The 20,815-nt window shown below is 38.9% G+C and overlaps 1 protein-coding gene across 11 annotated transcripts in view; it reads left to right on the top strand.

Annotated features, from left to right (window-relative positions):
- Positions 1 to 20,815, top strand: part of APBB2 (amyloid beta precursor protein binding family B member 2) — a 165,089-nt gene that overhangs the window by 50,048 nt on the left and 94,226 nt on the right. For 8 of the 11 annotated variants that reach the window (XM_014262615.2, XM_014262624.2, XM_014262612.2 and 5 more), the window contains exons 2-3: positions 2,479 to 2,571; positions 12,091 to 12,200. In XM_014262615.2, the coding sequence (XP_014118090.1) occupies positions 12,155 to 12,200 (46 nt within the window). In that variant the 5' untranslated portion in view covers positions 2,479 to 2,571; positions 12,091 to 12,154. Of the gene's footprint in view, positions 1 to 2,478; positions 2,572 to 11,635; positions 11,660 to 12,090; positions 12,201 to 20,815 lie in introns of those variants that run through there. The other 3 variants (XM_088056102.1, XM_088056104.1, XM_088056103.1) reach the window with 2 other exon arrangements.

Below are 20,815 nucleotides of genomic sequence, written 5' to 3'. Positions count from 1 at the left end.
TGATTTTTTGTGTCAGTTTTTAGATGTAAGTGGATTTAAATCAGAGTTCTTCATTTAACATCAACAGAAACATCTGAAAATCTTGCTGGTGCATTTTATTTTATTCTTTAAAGACAAAAAGAAAAATACCATGCCATTGCTGAGCAACCCACCATTTATCTAGGGTGTGTGCTTCAGAGAAAGAGTTCCTAAAGTATAGAACTGATTTTGATACTGAATGACTCCAGCTGAAATTTGATGGTTCGAAACCTGCCTCTTTTGTATTAAGCTGAACTTTCAAGTTCCTTACCAATAACAAGTAATTGGAAAGGAGAGCTGTAAAACCACTTAACCTTCTTAGCTGTTATGAGGAAGCCACCAGGCACAAGCACAGGCTGCAGTGGGGAAGAAGGAAAAAGCTGCAGGGATTCCTAGGTTGGTAAATTCCTGCTAAACCTCAAGAAAGTAATCTGGCCTGAGTTTAAATGTTACAAATCCATGGGGAGTCTAGCTGATAGATGTCTGTCTCTGTTTTGAGACATGTATAAAAGTAAGTTTTGCTCTAACTTCACAAGAAGAGTAATAACTCCCAATTTTTTTTCTGTGCTGACTGGTGGTTTCTGTTTGGTTTTATTATTTCTAGCTGAAATTCTGTGATGTTCCCAAGATCAGGGTTCATGCTGGCTCCCGTGATACCACTTCTTTCTTAGGCTGGGTAAGGACAGGATTGCAGGTCTGTGTCCTATAGAAATCCAAGTACCCAGAAATCCCACTTCAAATATATGTAGCTGTCGCCCCATTTTTGCAAAAGAAAAAAATAAGGACAATTTAATTTTTTAACTTGCACCTGTTATTATCTCAACCAGACAGTTGTTTATGAATGGTAATGGTATGTTACTATTTTGTCATCTGTGGGCATTAAACATTTGCTAATTACTTCTCTACTAAGGGTATCAGTGCCTGCATGTTATCTGCCTTTCAATTTTTAAATTTCTTCTCTTAATAAAGTCCTAGGTCTGGGAGACTGAGCTGGCTCCACTCTTGGCCATTCTTGAAATATGAAAGTTTATAAACAGGATGAAAAAAGATTCCTCTCTTCATTTTCAAGTCTGCCAATTTTCAAGGCAGGCAATGTGGTAAAAATGTGGGTGGAGAAGTGGACGTTTTCAGCAGGATTCAGAGGAAGGGAAGAACAGGGTGGTGGATTCTCGTCTGGGAAATAGAAAATGTTGGGTGTGTGGCAGCACAGTTTCAGGAATTTATGCCATCAGTGTTAAGATCCTATTTGGTCAGAGATCAGATGTCTGTTGATGAAACTTTGTTTTGCAATTTTCTATTTTGCTGTATTTTGTATTTCAGGCTTTCCTCTGATCTCAGAACTGGCAGCTGACCTTTTCTTAGTTTTTGTCGAAAAAATGTCTCCTTTCAGGAGTAAAAAATTTAGCACTCTTTAATGATCTGTTTTGTCACAATGGTTTCTAGGATTTATACTTGGATTTTTGTTAGAACAAAGAAAAATATACACCTCTCTTTAAAATTTAATATAATTTGGCTTGATTTAGCCTGGCTTTTGCTTTAATAAAGAAAAAAAATATATATTATATAAGCTCTACAACAGATGAGATTTGTATCTTTGGTCTTGCATATTTATTTTCTCCACATGAGAGAACAAATAGAAAGTTGAATACCACCCTGAATCCTAGAACATAGTTTGACTGACAATTATGTTGCTGCTGCTGGAGCATCTTTTAATGGGAGGATAACCTCATTGTGCGAGGTTTTATATGTATTTTGGTATATTTGTGGCATTTGATACTGAAAAATAACATACTTTTTTTTTCAGTACCAAATGCAACAGCATTAATTTAACCACTTGCCAGGAGTGAAATGACTGTGATCCAGTGTACAGACATTGCAAAATCAAATTATATACTTCATGTCTACTGGACGCAAGCATAATTGAAAACTTGATTTTTTTATGAACTTATTGTTTACTGAGCACTTCTTGCTGCTTTTTCATAACCTGGACTCATGTCTATCATCTGGATTAATTTTCTTCATGATAGTCAGTATTTGTGCATGGGGAAAGCTGTAGGTCTGTGTTGCAGTGTGGAGAGAGAGAGAATTTAAAAGCATGCTTTGCAATGCGTCTCTTATGTACCTGAGCTGCCAGAGTCCGGCAGCAGATCGTGACACCTGCTTGGTTTGGGAAGATCCCTGCATTGTGATACCTGGATCCTCTGTTCTGCTTTTAGTTCTCCTGTGTGCGTGTTGCTGAATGCGGATGGCTTTAAGGATGTAAAATGATGGGGGCTGCTTGGGTTAGTCAGTCACTGGCAGTGCTCCTCTAATTGCCAGGGTCCTGCTGCCTTGTGGCTCCCACTGGCACAGAGAATGGCCAGGCCATTTTCTTCTGGTATCCAGCACCTGGAATAATCTGGTGTTAATCCCTCTTGATTCTTCATAAATTAAAATACATGATTTGGTTTTGTTTTGCAGCTTGCCTGATTTCTGCAGAGACCTGAGGGGGTGCTGGTGCTCCAGAGCTTGGTGCTCTTGTACAGTGCTCTTTCCACCAACAAGCTGGGAAGAGTAAGTAATCTGCTCTATAGCTGGTGATCTTCTAGGGTGGGGGCAGTCTTTCTGAACCTTTCTTGTCCCACATCATAAACTGAAATTTCAGCACAGAGACAGGAGGTACCTGTATTTCTATGTAGTATTTGCTTTGTGTTTATCATGATGTTCATGAACAGGGGTGGTCCAGTTCTTCTAGTACTCCAGCAAGAGTTCTTGGTTTATCCATTTTTTCAGATTAGCTGTACTGCAACTTGCCCTGCCACCTGATGTGGGAGAAAGCTGTACTCAGCAGAGGTGTTTCACAGTAGTGCTGTTCCTCTGTGGTGTCAGTAGTGCTATCTGTTAATGCAGACACCTGTTCTGGATATCAGTGTTCTGTGCAGTGCAGAAGTGCAGTCTGCTGTGATGTATCCAGATGGTTCTCTGTGGGTCTTGGAGTGTGGGGGGAGGCCCACAGCTGCAGAGCTTTGTGGCTCCAGCTGAGGCTGTGTATGTGGAGAGATTATCTGGTGTCATGCTCCCCAGCAGCATCTGATACCATGGCTTTCCCTTCCTTCTCACATGAATTTACCAGGCTGGGGTTGTATTTCCCAGTACCTAGCAAGCCAACAGTGTTTCTTGTCTTCTGAAATAAGGTATGTGAGGAGTCTGGAATTGTCTGCCCATAAAGCAAGTGCTGTTGGCTGGGAGACTTGGGCTGAGCATGTCTCTATGCTTGTGCTATACAAGTAATACTGGCAGAGCCCTGTGGAGAGACTGCACTGTTTGCTGATAGAGGCAGGAAGTTTTTCCATCAGCATTGCCTTTCCACGTTTCTGAAATGCAACAGCACCCTTTGCTGATGTGATCCTTACAAGAGTAAGTAAGTAAGTAAGAAAGAGTAAGACTTACTTAGTACAGTCCTAATGGATGGAGGTGATGTGGAAGAGCTTTCAGCTGTATGCCAGTCTTGTCAGCCACTGAGCAAATTTAAACGTGTCTTAAAGTCTTGCTTTACTTCGTTGGATGCACAGCTGCAAACTCTTATTCTGTAGGTTTCCTCTTTATCTGGTTGGTTAATATGCGGAGAGAAGATAAATACTAGTACCTAGACATTGATTTAGAAAATGTTTTTTCATGATGCATGTTACTTTTCCTAGAGAACTTTCTTACTTCTCACTCAGAAGAATTTCAGAGGTCTTTATGATTTTGGATGGTTTTTGTTTGTTGGGTTTTTTTTTCTGCCCCTACATAAAGCTACACTCCAGTGGCATATTTCTTATTAAATTAGTCTTTGTGCAAAGAGAATGATGGGACTCTAGCCAGCAAGGGCTAGTGTCATGCTTGTATGTAGTTTTGTGAGATGGGAATGTTTTAGCTAGTCCAGTAAAGACATCTTTTAAGCGCTTCTGGAAGGATTCAGGGTTAGTCTTGGTCCTCTTGGTTTTCATGTATGTTAATCAAGCAAACTCAGCAGTCTGTAATACACAGGACTAAAGATGCAACTTGTTTTTCCAGGTTGTTGTTCTTCAGTCTCCATACCTACTGGACAGAGCTTCAACTCCTACATGGGAATGGAGCAGTATTCTTGTAAAACATAGATTTGCCATGCAAGTTACTAATCAGCACCGGCTGTCAAAAAGTTCCTGTTATGTTACTATCACTTAAAATCACAGAATGACTAGGACTGGAAAAAATACCTGCTTGTTTATGGAAGATGTTATTCACAAAATCAGGTTAATTTTCTGGTGTTTGGTTTTTCTAGTAATAGGTTGAGAAGGAAATGCTGGGGGAACTTCCCCATTTGCAGCTGGCAAAGGCTGTGCTTATGCTCCCAGTGCTTCCATCATTCATTGTTGCTTTTGCCACTGGTAACAGAAGATGGAGTACTGGGTAGTGGAGGGCATGATTCATCCTTTTGCACTACCTTAGTATATGATATTTTCAAAAATAAATAAATTTCTTGCTATATTGATAGCAGTTGCCCAAAGGACAAAAGGTCCTTTTTGCCTCGTGTGCAGGAAGAAGGTTTTGTGGAGAGGAGAGACCTAAAAAGAAACAATTGAATCATAGCTGGTTGATTGTCTTGAGGTGAGGTGGTATTTCATTGTCCCCATACTCATCCAATTCATAAAAAAATGGAAAAAGACACCATGAATTAGAAATTACCAGGTTTTTAGAAAGTACTAAATAAATTGCTTTTTTAATGGAATTATACAATATTTAATGTAATTATTCATGGCTGACTTAGGACTAGGAAGCATGAGCAACAACATGAAATTATTCTGTTTATTTTGACAGATGTTTAAATATTTAACTATGAATTATTTTTTTCTTAAGAATAAGTTCTCCCAACTAGTTAATAAATTTTTCTTTTTGGATGCTGAGAATCCTTTGCACTGCATTGTCCCAGGTAAACATGGCATGTTGCAGCTCAGCTTAGGAAAAATTTATGCTGTTTTTTGGCAGTTGTCAGTACTATATGGGTTGTGAAGGAAGAAGGCACCCAGGAATATGCTTACATTATTCTAAATGACTGTCTTCATTAGCTGTGCAGAAAGTATCAAAGAGCCCTAACGAGAGTCTGTCTCACTACTAGTCTTCTGTTTATGCAAGAGATTTGGGTGACTGACATTAGTACAAAACTGGATTCAGATGCAGGGTGGGTCGTGTCTCTGTCATTTAACATCCAGAAAGGCTGTCCATATCTCAGTATGCTACAGTTGGGTTTCAAATACTTTTTCACTTAAGTAAAGCTACAAATCCTGCATAATATAATTTGTTTGTCTATTGTCTTTGGAGGGCTTTCTAGTATCCATGGCAGTTAGAAACAGCTTTGGATTGAAATCCCAGTCTTCAAGCAGTAGGTGGGTTCTGCTGTGCTCACTGCTTTCTTGGAAGGGTAGAACACAGGGAGTTTAGATTACATCATTAAGATGCAAACAGACAAAATGGATAAACTGGGAATTTTTGTCTTGAATAATAATACAAAGTCATTCTCTTACTTTTCAGTATTTAATGAAGGATACCAGCAAGATCTAGAAGGTGGTAGGTTTGGGTTTTGTTTTTCTGTCTGGACAGTTGACAAACTTCTGGGGTTTAGCAGATACGTCAGTTTGGAAAGAGAAATTGTAGCTCTTCACACTAATTGAGAGCTGGCAAATGCTAATATTACAACATTTTTCTGGAGAATCTGGTTCTGCTTTGTCTCAGCTTCCAATTTTTGCATCCATTCTTGGACGCTGCAGCGGTGCTGTGTTCATTCCTACAAGATACAAGGAAGATGAAAGTGGAGAGTAGTGGTGAAATGCTACAACAGAAAACCCAGCTGTGCTTGCAAACCTTCCCACAGAAAGCAAAAGCACAGTGGCATCTCTAACTTCAGAAGAAATAAGTACTTTCTCATTTAGAAATACTGTTTTTACCAGACAGTCAGCTTTGAAAAATACTTTTCATGGATCTTGGTGCAAATGAGGCTCAGAATATATTTCTGAAATACTGCCCTCTTGGTTCAGGCTTTACAGGCAGAACTGTGTTTCCCAGTGACGATTGCTTTGATCTCGTAATGCCTTTGCACTCTCACAGCTCCTTAGCTTGCCAGGCTTCCTTCTGGCACACAGCCCAACCTGCTGCAGCCCCAGAGGCTCAGAGCACCGCAGTTCTTCTTTTTTAATGCGCAACATTACTTCTAACTTAACAAATCCTTACCAATGAGCAAGTAAAATTGAGATCGTTAACTGATACCAGCTCAGATAGCTGCACTGAGTGAATGAACTGTATTTTTAACAAACTTTCAAGTGCTATAGACAGTGCTTTCCTTTGTGTTAAAATATATATGGGGCTTATGCACAGTTATGCACAGATGTTTTCTGTTTCTGCTTGGTGAACAAAGTCTGCATTAAGATAATACAGAATAAATGTAAAAAGCATGTGTGCTTTACTGAGAAAGTATGTATCATCGGTGCAGGGGACCATGAATGCTTTGAATTCAGCTTGCTCTATGTGATCAGGCTGCAAAAGTGCTGAAATGCTAAATTTCAGGGAAAATATGCTTTTGATGAGTTAGGGTCTGCATAATAAAGCCCTGAACAGTAGGAATTTTGTTCAAGTGATTAACCGTGGTGGTATGCTCTAGAACAGAGTGGGAAATAATAGCATCCATCCTCCAGTGGTGTATGGGAACCTCAACTAAGCAGGTGGGTGGCACAGTACCTGGAAAGGATGACCAAGAAAAAGAAAAGCCCTCATGGAGGACTTCTCAGTTATGAAGAGGGAAAGCATCCAAATCAAAATGTGTTAGGGGAGAAATTAGAAGCGCAAAGGCAGCCAGAAAGCATACAGGACAGAGAAATGCAAGCAAGAATGTCTGCATGCAACAAGAATTTGAGTCCTGAGAATTTGTTGGAGGGAGAAATGATGGAGTTGCCAGATTTTTTGAGCAGGACAGGACTTTCCAGATATCTGAGCATATCAGGTCCAAGTGTGGTAAAACCACAGAAAATGCAGCACGGCTGGCGTGCAGGCAGGACATCCTCTTGTCTGTGGGATTGTGCTTGTCTTTCTGGTTCCCAGAAAACTTTAATCCTGCTCCAGCAAGCGGAGATGATGGGCGAGTGAGTTGTTTGGAAAGCAGGGTGGCTCTCTGTCTCTCAGCAAAGGCAGGTGGAGGGGACAGCTCCTTGATGTGAGCACTGCCAGACAAAACTGAAAGGATGGATAAGGTCCCTTAGGTACTAAGGCTCAGGAAAAAACCTTCCTGAAATTAAAATACCTATTTTTAAAAAATTTGGTAGTTATTAGATTAAATTAATGGTTAGGAATTGTTGATGACCTTCAAAAAGGTCAAACATGCAATGATACAAGAGACATGTCTAGTAGATGATATTGTGCTTTCTCCAAGAGGCAGAAAGACTGACTTGAGAGATCCATGTCCAATAGCTGTTCCTAGTACAGAAAATGAAAGTGCAGTCTCTGTAGGTGTTTCCAGAAATCAGCAGCGCAACTTCCTAATGGCCTGGCTGGCACTTTGCTTGCTTGTTTGAATTGTGTTTTGCTACTGTTGTCCAATAGGTGATGCTGCCAGTCACTACTTTGAATGCTGGCAAAGTGAAAAACGATAAATTTGCATTATATATGTAAATATACACAGAATTTGTGTGCATATTCAATTGTGATTTCCTAAAATATGTCATCCATCAGTCTTACAGACTGATTTTTAATTTTTTCCCCCCCTAGATTAGCTTCTTTCAGTGTCTGAACCCTTTGCTGTAATGGATCTGTTTTGTATAGAACCTGTGGCCTGTATGGTCTTTTAAAACAATGCACAGCATTCCTCTTACCCATTCCTTAGCAGACCTGTTTCCTGGTATTCAGAGCAGGACTTGGAAGGTAGGATTGTGTTGTTTGTCAGAATATCACACAGAGAGTGCTGGAGTGTGATTTCTTGAGTAGCTGTCCCCTGAGAAACATCATGCAATAACCTTTTTTTTCCCCACACTGTGTGCAGCTGTTCCTTGAAAGTGTTGAGTGATGTAGTCAGTCACACTTGGATGACTTCTGTAGCTAATTTGCAGTCATCTCCTTTTTTCATATCCTTTTTCTTGGGTATGTGAGGGTAGGTTGTACAACAGTCTGTTTTATGATATTATAGCAGCCAATATGAATGTACCTATATTTATATTTGAACACAAATGTATTCATAGCAAATGTTGCTTGTGGTGAACCAGGGAAGGTCAAGGAGTCAGCTGATCTCTCTAAGCAGCAGCATGCGTGAAAAAATAAATTTGGGTGAAACGTATCTTTAATGGCCATTAATAGTATGGAGGTCAGAGGGTGAATTGTTTGTTCTGAAGCAAAAGGGAATTACTTCAAGCAAACTGGATTCTGTGTGCCAACTGCATAGACAGAACTCCTGGGTTGACTCACTCATTGGAAAAAAAACAAGTCACAAAGACTACCAGAATTTATTTTGTCTTTTGGGTTTTTTTTCATAATATCAAAACATGAATACAAGCAAAATGAAAGCAGTCATAAAACCTGAGAAATGTGGAAGAGTTGCAAGAAAAGCTCTGTAAAGAAAGTGGTTTAGGAAGATGACAGCCTCAATTGAAAGTCACGGCATCTTTCCATGATGACATATGTCCTCATTATGTGTGGTGATGAGTAGCTGGTAGCTGTCACCACAGCTCCTAAAAGCACTTGGCCTGAGGTGAAGTGCTTTCAGGTGCTCCCTGGGTAGCAGGTATGCAGTGGTGGTGCTCAGGTTTTGTTTCCATGGCTCTCTGTAACTGCTGCAGCGTGGGGATGGCCACCTGAAAGGAATCAGGGAAGATTATTAGGAAGGGACAAAAAATCTTCAGGCAGAACTATATCAAATTATTTCTTGAAGAGAAGCTATAAGGCTGTATGTCCATTTGTGTATATGTAGTTTTAAATTTAACTGTAAAGATGGAAATATCACTATAAAGTATTTTTAAAGCAATTTTCCAGTATAATAGTATGCAAAAAAAAAAAACACAGAAAGCTGTTAAGAAACACATTTGTTACAAAACAAATGTGAGCCAACAGATTAAAAACTAATATGAAGACTTGATCTGACTTATCAGGTACATTGAGGTTTAACTCAGATTTGTGTGGAGTTGTGGATATCAAAGTTGTGTACAGTTAAAAATAAAACCAATTCCAAACTGTACATGTATGATACATGGATTTTTCAAAAGGAATGTTTGAGAACTCCTTCCATTTTGTTTATCAGTCTCATGGATGTATATGGAAAATAAGGGCTGGTTTTCAGATGCTTTAGCTATGGGATTTGGGTAGCAGCAAGGTTGGTCACATTTCTGTGAGAGTTCCCTGGGCTTGCTGAGGAGCAGAAATCTCAAGCAGAAATCCCTCTGAGGCTCACCTCTGTGAGTGGATGTGTTGAAAGAAACGGGATGTTTCTCTGGCTAGTCTGGTCACATTTCAAAGATGGTTCTTAAGGAAAAACAAAAGTAAACAAAACCCAACAAACAACAACACAGAAAAACCCCTAAACCAAACCCAAGCAGCATCTTCATTTGTCTTGATCTGGATATGTCCTCACTGGTACATACAACACAATATCACTATTATTTTATGGAGCAGTTCAGCTTCACTTACTGTGTGACACTTGCTTCTTAATTAACTTTTGATAGTTGGCTTTAATCCATTTGTAAATCTTCGAAGTTCACTTTTTATGCAGTAACTGATGAAACCTTTGCTATAATGAGAATCTATCTTTATGTTGTCTTTTCCACTGAGATTTATGGAGTTTTAAAATGTGATATTTAAAAGTGATCATACCTTTGGGTCCTGACCACCACAAAGAGTGGTTTGCTCCCAAAGTGGGCACACTACCTTAGGAGAACCATACTGTACTTTAGCTCAGCTGTTTGAAAGCATGATTGTAAGGTTTGGGAGTTTAATTTTTATTCGTTAGGATTTTTTCTTACGGTGTGGTGCAGAAGGCCCTGGTTAATACTGTGGTGCTAGGTAGAGAAGTCTCAGCTGTAGACATTTGATATAATTTAGTGAGGTTGCTTTGGCACAGTGTATACCTTTTAGAAAGACAGCAATGGATTTATGAAAAATAAATATTCTTGCAGTTTCATACATACTGATCAAAGTCTGACACAAACTATGGAAAAGAATTGTAAATACTATCTTCTGGTTACAGTCTGTTTTCCCCTCAGACTAATTTTTTTTTCTAATCCTTGCACAGGGTAAAAGTTATGTTCTGTTGTAAAGACTGTTCTATTATATTTATTATGAATTAAAAATTTGGTCCATTTGGGATGAGGAGAGACTTAATTTTTTTTCAACTAATAAATATGTATTATTAGTTTTATTCCTATAGAACAGGAGAGGAGAAGCAGCCATCTGCAGGTTTTCTACTTGCACAACTTTACAATGTGTTGAGCTAGTAGGCCACAAAAAACACTTGTAAAGGTCTGTTTGACCCATGGCACAGAGTTATGCCATATTGTCCTGCAAAAGAAATGCAGGGATTTTTGAATGAATGTTAATTTTACTGCATACCACTCACTTTTCTTCTTAACAGCCAGAATTCTTTTAGTGGCAAGAGAGTACTGTCTCATTGATTCACTGAACCTTCCCCATTGAGGGGAGTTGAACAGTTGTCAGCACTGATTTGGAAAACAATGGAGATCTTTACCTGTTGTTTGGACTGTCAGGTATGCTGCCTTATACGTGTCTATTTCAGAAGAAATCTACAAAGGCTGTGTAGCAATGCTATGCAATTGTATATAAAGTCATTTTAAGCTCAGACTGCCATGGTCCCATTCTTTCCACTTCCTCTCACTAGCTACCAATACTTGTGCAATCACCATGAGCCATTTTAGGAGCCTAATCTGACTGAAAATGCATCTGTATATAGAGTTTTTAGCTGTGCTGGCTCCCAGACCAGCTCACCAGATAATTGCATGGATGCCAGTATATATAAAAGGCTTATCTAATTCAGGAATAAGCTAAGATTGTGTTCAGTAAGGGAGCTGACATGCTTGAAGATTTGGGGAGATCTCCCAGTTTCAGTGCAGTGCTATTTTGTCTATGTCCTGATATTTCTCTTTATTTCCTGGAAAGAACAAGCTTGTACTTGTAGCTGCACTCTGAGATATTAAAAATCCTTAATGAATAAGGAAAAACACACCTCAGAAATTGCTGCTATTCCTTGTGTTTCCAGCAAGGGAATAAATGAAATAAGAGGGAATGTATCTTAACCAATGATGTGGTTAACAATCAATGTATTGATATATTGATATAAATATATCATAATATGGGAAGATGAAGGCTATTCAGGTAAACTAAGAAAAAGGCGAAGCTGAAAAGCAACTGCAAGTCATATTTTGGTACAAAATCCTACACCACAGGAAAAAACAATGGGACTTAGTTTTAGACTAAAACATTTTATACTAGTAATTTAACAGCATTTCAACTAAGACTTTGGATTTGTTATTCCAAACTGACTGTAAGATGTGCCATGCAATTTTTTGTTTGCTTATGGTTTTGATAGTGCAAGAAAATTGATACATGGGTTAACAGCCTGCATTCCTGTAAAGACTGCTGGATAGAACAGAACAAAGCAGTGAGTGTTATGTGGCACAGATAAGTTTTGCTTCTACAGTAAAGGGTTCATAAATGATTGCTTAATGATTGCTTCACAAAATTTAAGGCAAACATTGTTTTTAAATCTCACCTACTGGCTTTCTCTATTAAAAGCCAATAGCAAGCTCTTTCTTGCAGTGTTTGTTTTTCTCTGCCATGGGCCAAAAGAAGCTACTGTATGACCTGAGATTTCTTTGTGTCTCAAAATTTATGTGAGCTTATTAATGGAGGCCAACCACCAATAATAAATTTGTGCTGCATGTGTAGCACAACAGTTCATCTCCTCTGACTTCATGACTGAATAATTTATAGATGTAGTTATCCTGGAATTTGTAGGGGTTATTAGCATTTTAATGAAAAAGATACAGCTGTTGTACTAAATCTTCACTTTTTTTTTTTCTTCTCCCTCAGTTAAGAATTTCGATCTGTACTTTGGAAGCAGCTGACAGCGTATGGTAATGTGCTGACTGGCACTATGGGCAGGCGGTACCCAGGGGCTCACTATCGGCCAAGCAGCTCATGTATGTATGCAATCAGTCTAATTTCTTTGTTGCTTTATTACTTTTGAAGGCTGCTAAGCCTATAATTTTTGAAATAGTATTTATAAAGAATGCTGACATTTTCTAATCGATGCCAGCCCTTCTGTGTGTGTACCCAAATGGTAAGTGTATTGATTTATGTTTAAACTGCAAAAGTGCTTTCTAGAACTTTAAAAAGTGGCTTGCCGTGTGACTTGACCAGATCTAGTCTGGTCTAGACTTGCAGTGTGCTGTGGTTTGTGTTCAAGGTCTCCAATTTCATTTATTGTAGAGTTCTAAGGTTAGCTGCTATTCTTCTTCTCATCCATCTCAAGCTTTTAATACCAGATACCTTCAAATTAACAAGCTATTTGAGCTTAGCCAAAAATGTCACTGTGTACTATAGTTTCAATTGCTTACAACTGCAGCTAACATCTCCAGATTATTTATATTCTTGACTTCAACATTATTCATGTTGTTTCTTTCCTCTGAATTGTATCCTATTGGATTGTATTACATCATCTCTTACTGAAGTTTGTCTTCTGTAGAAGTGCAAAAAGAGGGCTCCTAGAATTTATCACTCCTTTTATGAGCCATCACACTGCAGTGGTTCCACAGTGCAGAACATGGGAAGCGAGCTGATGTGATCTCCCTGGAGAGCTGTGGGGTAGCACCTCACCTCCAGAAGTCTGCTGCTGGTCCTTGTGCATTTTCTGTTGATCCCTCAGGCTACTGGGGTGAAGTTGTGGCAGGTTAACTTTTGTATTCACTTTTCTTTCTGCTGTAGCAGAATAACATGATCTCACAAGGCTTTTATTGCCATCAAAGCCAGCTTGATAAGCTCTCACTTCTGTAACATTCTTTCTGTTCCTTGAAAGAATTCTTTAAAACTCCTGACCACTTCAGGCATCTGGCTCCACACATACTTGCATTAGCTGATTCAAGTGGTGAACTGCAGTGGGACTGACAGCTGTGGCAGGACAGGAACCTCTGTGGTGGCTCTGCCATGGAAATGAGGAATTGCATGGTGACATCCTGCATTTAGAACCTGACTTTCGGGGTTTTGCCTAACCACAGGGCTTGCCTAAACCCTAGGAAGTAGTAAAGCATGGTTACTTTCTGCTACAGACTAATAATAGATATCATAAAGTTACGGGTTAAAATGGTGCATTAGAGCCAGTTTAGTTACTGTGTCCAAAGATTTGTTTGAGGGATATTGTCTATACCACAGTGGAGGAAATAAATGGTTGTTACAGTTTTGACAGATCTTTGGTGGTCAGCTGCTGGAGTACTGAGTTGGACTGATCTGTTTGAATCACTTGCAATTAATTCTAGGCACTAGCTTTCCAATGTGGCCTCTTGATGTACTGCTGGACATGATATTTGTCTAGGCTTGAAATTCAGACAATTAAGATGTTCTAGTGTAGAAGTATCTAATCAAATTCATTCCTGCTTAGAAAGAACAAGGAATAGGCATTAGATTCTTACCAGAAGAGCCTGAAATGTTTTTTCTGTTGTCTAGTTGAACCATTTTATGCATGAAGAAGTTAAATTGTTTACTTGGGGTAAAGCTTGGGCTCCCATCATCTGCCAGGGCCAAAACTTGGGTCAGAATCAATTGGCACTAGAGCTCCCTCAGTTTGAGGACAGATATCAAAACACCTACTTCATGACTGCTTTGTACTTTTGTTAAGCTAAGTTTTCCCCTTCCTTAACCTGTCAGGGTTTCTAAGCCAGGAAACTTTCTTTGTTTTTGGTTTTTTTACTGTATGATTTGTGCAACTTCCTGGTGCTTAACATAACATGTTTTGGACATCCAGCAATAATGGTATTGAAATTTCCCAGTATTTGGGAAATGTGGATCATAATGAAACCTCTGATAACAGATTAGATCTTGATGGAAGTGCTGATAAAACACATGATTTTGCTTTTGTGTTCTTTGCATAAATAATGAGTATTACACCATCTCAGTTATTGTATTTCATATTTACAGTTGTTGCAATCTTAATGGTGTACATAAAGGACTTGGTACAGCCTTAAGCTTTAGTCCCTGACTTAATCTTATACATATACATAAACCTAGACCTAAATAAATCTATGAAGGGAAGAACTTGGTCTGTGTGGAATATAGCAGCTGTATTGACTCTTAGCTGGTAAGGTAACCTTTCATCCATTTATGGCATTGACTGTTTTTTTGAATGATTTCATAAATTTATTAGATAGAATAGTGTGTGGTCTTATGAGAATAACAAAAGGTTTTATAGTCATAGAAACATGTAACAGTTTAAATAGAAAATGGCTTATTTGAAGCCCAATGCTAGGAAATAGATTTCCTATACAGATGGTGAAGGTATAAAAAACAGCAAGGTGTTTAAATTGTAAAATGGAGAGGTGTAAATTTAACAGGTGCCTGCTGGTTTAGACTTTTTAAAAGAGTAATTAAGAGAGCAATGATCTCCCTTGATTATAGTCAGCAAGCAAAACAGTCTTAAGCATATCCCTGGCACTGTCTAACGCTGCTTGTCCTGATTGAACACTCCCTCGTGTACTATTTTATTTGATTTTATTTCTTTCCTCTATTTTCCTTGTGAAAACATACAGACTAAGGATGGATGTACAGTCTCCACCTATGGAAAAGCTAGGTTTTTTTAACAGACTTCTTTCATTAATTTCTCCTGAGCTTTTTTTATTTATATTTTTGTAATTCTTACTTACAAACTTCACTTTTCTGCATTGGCTGCAGCAGTTCTTGTGAAAACATGGTTGTGTTTGTGATGTTTAGGTAGCCTCAAATTTTTATGTAATACCAAAATTTTTTTTCTATGATCAAAGAGTTTTGTATGTCTGGAAAAAAACTTTGTAAAGGGCTTGTCCATGCATATCCCAGAGTATAAAAACACATTTTAGTTAGTTGTAGTCTTTTGCATGACATTGAAATCTGACCAAGTGTTTTGAAGAAAATGGGTTTGATTCCAGTGCCTTCCTGCTGGCATTCAGTGCTCACAAAGGGCTTAAACAGCAGCAGCAGCAACACTAATAATAGTAATAATAATAAAGAATAAAAAATGCAGTTTTTTGAGACTGCTTTAAATAAAAAAAGCCCACTTTTTCAGAGGACATTGGAAGTGAGAAAGTACAGAAATATGTGGGTGGTAGTTTTCTGCACGTGCTGACCTTTGAAGCATGCAGGGGTGGAAGCTTGGTCCTGCAGTGGCACATCAGCTTTCACTGGGAGGAAGGGACTTGCTTGCACCTGGAACTGCAAGACCAGCCCTTGCTGCCCATGGACAGTGGTGCCACATGTCCCACTCTTAAGTTGTTCTTTTTATTTGTGGCAGATAGAGGTGGATTTCTGGATTTTTGACCTATTAGTGACTCAGAGTAAGGCCCATATGGAATGATTTTTTTGATGTGATTCTGATTATAATTTGTAGAGCTGACTCGGGTTTTATTTCAGGAAGTTCTGCTGGAGAGTGACATTTTGTCCCAAGCAAACTTTTTTTGGGAAATGCCGTTTTCCTGAAACATTCATAAATCAACGATGATAATAAAAGGAAATATTTCTCATGAGATGGCACTCCCCTGGACTGCAGATGGGAGAGGTTTGAGTCTTGGTTCTTCATGATCATCTGCTTCATGATAAAGCCGCTCTTATAAAGAATTCAAAGTACTTGAGGAGAGAGAGAGCAGGGTTGATTTTATAGACCTGAGGTTTGATTTCCCTTGAGGAATGCTCAAATTTCTGTTCTGCCTCTGTCTATTCAGTTTCCCAAGGAATGCCCAACCGTGCCTTTCCGTGCACTGAGCTTGTAAGGGAGCTGTTGTTTCATGAAAATGCTGAAAAATCTTAGTTTCACTGCAGTGAGATAAAGAAACAAATATGACAATGGTGACACTACAAATAATAGCAACCCCCCCTAAATGAACCGCAAACTTCCGGTCTTGAAGCCAGTGCTGATAATTACATTGCTATCATTAGCACGAGATGATTTGGTATAAAAATATGTCATGGTGTGGCTCTGTGGACTTGGAGCTGCTCCTAGAATACCAGGTTACTGATACAAAGAGTCACCTCACCCTAAGGAGGAGGAGTGTATGCATTGTACAACTCTTGGTAGAAGTACCAGTAAAATTCTACATCTGCAAAATCCTGCCCTGTATCTCCTGACCTTTTCTTTCCAAACAAAGACATCTTAGTGTAAATGAGATTCTAGCTTAGCACTGCTCAGTGATGCTTGGGCAGGTGACACTTCTCTGTCAAGTTTCTTTAAGAGCTCCACATAATAGCTGAGGAAAAGGCAGGAACACAGATGACTGATGGAGTGGAAATTGCAGAAACACCCAATGACACATGTTCATTAAATGACATTAAATGACACATCTCTTCATTAAAGTCTCTCTGGTTTCTGCCTTCCCTAGGAAGCTGTGTGGAGACTGGCATAAGAACTTTATCTTCCTGTTGAATGATCCTGGTGAAGCTCTAAAGCACGTGCTCCTGTTGGCAGATAGGAGCTGACTCAGAACCTGCAGATGAAAAGCTTTCTTTAGGGACTGCGTAGTACTCTGAATGCCTATTGTCACTTATGCATTTATTTCTTAGCATAAGTAAGTAGTAGCCCTACCTCAGGACCCAGACATGTCAATTTCTTCTTCATGGGGGAGTCAGAGATAGAAGGTGAAGATTTCTTCTCATTCCTCTTGGGGTTGCTCATGGTCATGGAGAAGCACCATGATAGCAGATTCGCATCATGCGCTTGTTCCCTTTCACAGAAACTCTAATTCCTTTGGTATTTGATACCTTGTGGAGTTTGTAGATAAGAAAGAAGAGCAGAGAATTTTGGCTAGCACATCAAGAACTCAAGATTCTGTGTTGGAGCTCAGGCCAGTAATACTGGTAGTTTGTTCTTTTCCACTTGTTCAATGATTTCTACAGCCAAGTTTGTTGAAACTGAATCTGCTTTCAGCCACGCTTCAATGTAATTAATATAAATGCCAGTAAGTGCAGTTGCTTTTCTGTTGCATTCTCCTCCCACTTTATTATGGATTGATCTGTTTAGTTTATGGGGATCATAAAGCAAATATGATAGTTTGATTTCATTTACGAGCACGTGGTTTGTTTTCTATATGAGCACTATGGACAGAGCCTTCTCAGGGAGCTCTGCTGCCTGCATCAGGCTAGGATTCAAGTCATTGCTGTATTCTAGTACCATAATGACACTGGGAGAGTTACTGTAGGGTATGGCTCTTTTTAATCCCTTGGCATTGTCAGCTCAAGCAGTACTGCAACACTTGGTTTATAAACTGTTGTATGTTTTGAAATATTTCTGGTTTGTCCCATTGAAGTTTGATTGAAGAGGACATGTGGATTTGCAGGAAACTTTCAGCTTTGCTAGGTGTATGTCTTTGTGTAATGAGCCTTATTTTAGTTCAGCCTTTGATGAAAAAACAGACTGGAAATGTAGAGACTTTTTTGGTTTGATGTACCCTGATCTCTGTTCCTTGACTGGAGGCAAGGAATATGTGCATAGGACATGTGAGTCCAATTTTCAAACAGTTTAGCAGATGTAGTTATAATTGCATATATATACTAACCTTACCTAGGACAATACAGAATTATTATCAATAATACAAATTACCTAGATAATATAGATACAAAATGTTTTCGAAGTACATGGAACACAAACAATCTTTTCAGCATGCCATATTTTAATTTGCTTTTCTGGAGAGCCCTGATAGTCTCATTGTGCAAAAGCTGGCACTCTACTGCTCTTTTTTTTGTTTGTCTGAGACTTGGATTTTTTATTTTTACTCACTGGTCTCAACTTACTGTCAGGAATTTGAAATTATTTGCAAACACTTAGGAATTAATGAAATTAGATGTTTTCTTCATATTGATACTTTTGATAGACACATGCTTTTATTCTTTGTTTCCATGTAGAGTTGTAGAGAGTCGACCAAAGGATTATTTTCCATTTTTTTAGTTTTCAAGTTTCATCCCTGGACCCTTCTTTGGTACTAAGTAAAATTTTACTGTAAAGAGAAAATAATTTTTGCTGTAGAATGCTCTTTAAAATGCTTTTTAAGATCTCAGCTATGAGGCAGTAAAAATAGTTGGCTCAAAACTATTGCTACCAGTCTGGGTAATCTGAGGATAAAAGCATTTCTGGATAACCTTGTTTGATAAAAGTTTAATGTATAACTAGCCATAAATTTGTAATATGTGCTCCAGAGAGCAGATGAAGCTGTAGCAGGTGAAAGCTAGGCCATCAGAAGTTTAAAATAAATTCGTTTAAAAAGGGAAACTGAAATATCTTTAATTATGTGCATGCAGCTAGTTGTTCTTGGAGAAGCAGATTGTGCTCAGGAGTATGCAGCCTTGTTTCTAGGCTTTGCAGGAACAGAGAGTGTTTGCGAGCTGCAAATTGCAGGGCCACACACAAGGTGTGTGGGAGGTAGTTACTGATAATAATCTGTTTAAATTTTTTATTTTTATCTTCCCAGCACAGCATCTGTGCTGGAACCTTGACCATTCCACCTGACAGGGTCTCAGTTAACATTCTGCCTACTTCTCTTACTAGTGCTGTGACCTGTGCTTTATGTCTTTCCTGCTTTTGGTGCCTGTGTCACCTGATCAAAGATCTTGGGATTGGGCCAGTGCTGTTTCAGACAGCTGGAAAGCTGGTCCTGGACCTTGTGGGTTTCCTTAAGCCTGTTAAGGAATCCTTCATCTTTTGAGTGGCTGTTTCCTGATTTAGCAACATACAACAAATGATCCAAGTTAAATTTATGTGGGACTGAAAAATCCCTGGTGTTAAATCAGTCTGAATCAAAGTCATTTTATATGCCAAATCTGTGGCCCTTGATTCCTTTCTAACGCTCCATCAAGCATATGGGTAGGCTGCCTGTCCTACAAAACATTTTGGTTACATTTTTTCACTGAGACAGCTTATCCTAACTTTCTGTTTTATATGACATTTTGGTTTTGTTTTGGTATTTCTGATCAGCTTTGATTACACATTGTTTACCTTCAGACTTGGTAAGAGTTATTTTTGGATGGCACTTGCGATTGAGGCTGCAGAGTATAGAAGTCCTTCTTGCTTTATTGATCATCTCAATTGCAGAAATTCAGGTTATAGTTTCTGAGTTTCTGCTTCTGTTTAAGGGAAAATGATGTTTTTGCTTGTGCCCTGTACTAGCACTTATGTTAAAAGTGGGGATATTTGTAAATTAGCAAATAAATCCGAGGCACGATCTTTATTGTAGAGATTGAGTAATTTATATGACAATTAAAAAAGTGGAATGTTAGGGCTCAGCAGTTTAATTTAAACAGTGGGATTAGAAAAAATTACAGTCGTTCACTTAGCAAATGTCACTGTGAACATATATAGATCCAATGACACAAGGTCTTGTTATCTGTGCTCACAAGTAGCCAGCAGATAAAACACGCTCCATCTTTGTGCTGTGACAACACTGGCTTGGCCTACCAGACTCTTCCATTCTACACATGGGGGAAAATCTAATTAAAAGGAGAAAATTGAATTTGGAAAAGACTTAGCATGCCATCTTGGTTTTTTTTTCCCTCACTAAATGCAGGTTCAGTCGTTATGGCATGCCATGGCTATACCTTATATAAATGAAAGAATTGCTTTTTATTTCTTAAAGTGGTTACTTGATTTGGGAGTACTGTAGTAGCACAAGATGACCCATGTTCTCTACAATATAAAGTTTCAGTCAGGTAGTCAAATATACACTGATTATTTAGATGTACCTATCTTAATACAAAAAAAAAAAAAGTACAGGAACAGGGGATTTAGATGGTTTCTTTTTGTCATTAATATTTTTATTATTTTCCTTTTTTTCTTTCTATCTGTTAGAATCTGATTCTGAGAAGCATCTTATCTCAGAATTTTTTCTGGATGAGGAGTTTGACTGGCTTTGTGGGAAGGGGGAAGGAAAAAAATGGTAAATGGGAAGGCATATTCAACTTGAGTGCTACAACTCATTGAGGATCTGAAGTTTTTTTTCCCTCAATTATACCACATACAGATCAGCTTTATGGATTCCCTTTAATTAGAGCACCACTAGAACAGAAACAGCACTGCTGCTAGGCTGTTGCAGTTGGTTGGCAGCATGATTAGCTCTAAAAGGAGAAATGTCGTTATTGTGGCAGCAGGGACTGGCAGGGTGCCTCTTGGGGATGGAGGAGCCAGGACAGGAAGCTGGTTACCAGATGGTAATTTCAGTAGGACTAGGTGAAGCAGGAAATAACTGGAAATGGGAGAAGCTGCATTTAGCAATCAGGTTGAAGTGGTGATTTTATTCTGATGTGAGGACAGATCCAGGGTAGAGTAGAGAGGGCAGCAGTGATTACCTGCTTGGGCAGGAGTGTTGTATTTTATGATCTGGAGAGATCCTTCCCACCCTCAGCAACTCAGAGATTTGTGTGGAGTCATCTGCAGATATATTTGAGAGCACCATCTGTAAGGTACTTGCAACCCTGCTCCTTTACCATTCTTGCATTCCCCAAACTCTCTGCCCACCATCATAATTCACTTTCTTGGCTTTGCAGAGCTTTCTCCTTCCAGCTTCCAAGCTCAGTCCAGCTAAGAGGTCATTGC

The sequence above is a fragment of the Pseudopodoces humilis genome, chromosome 6 (genome assembly GCF_049639895.1).
Source record: "Pseudopodoces humilis isolate 2021_Gansu_Grassland_sample_001 chromosome 6, ASM4963989v1, whole genome shotgun sequence".
Lineage (NCBI taxonomy): Eukaryota > Metazoa > Chordata > Aves > Passeriformes > Paridae > Pseudopodoces > Pseudopodoces humilis.
Note: the sequence above shows the minus strand (reverse complement) of the source record. Positions and strands in the feature narration are given on the sequence as shown.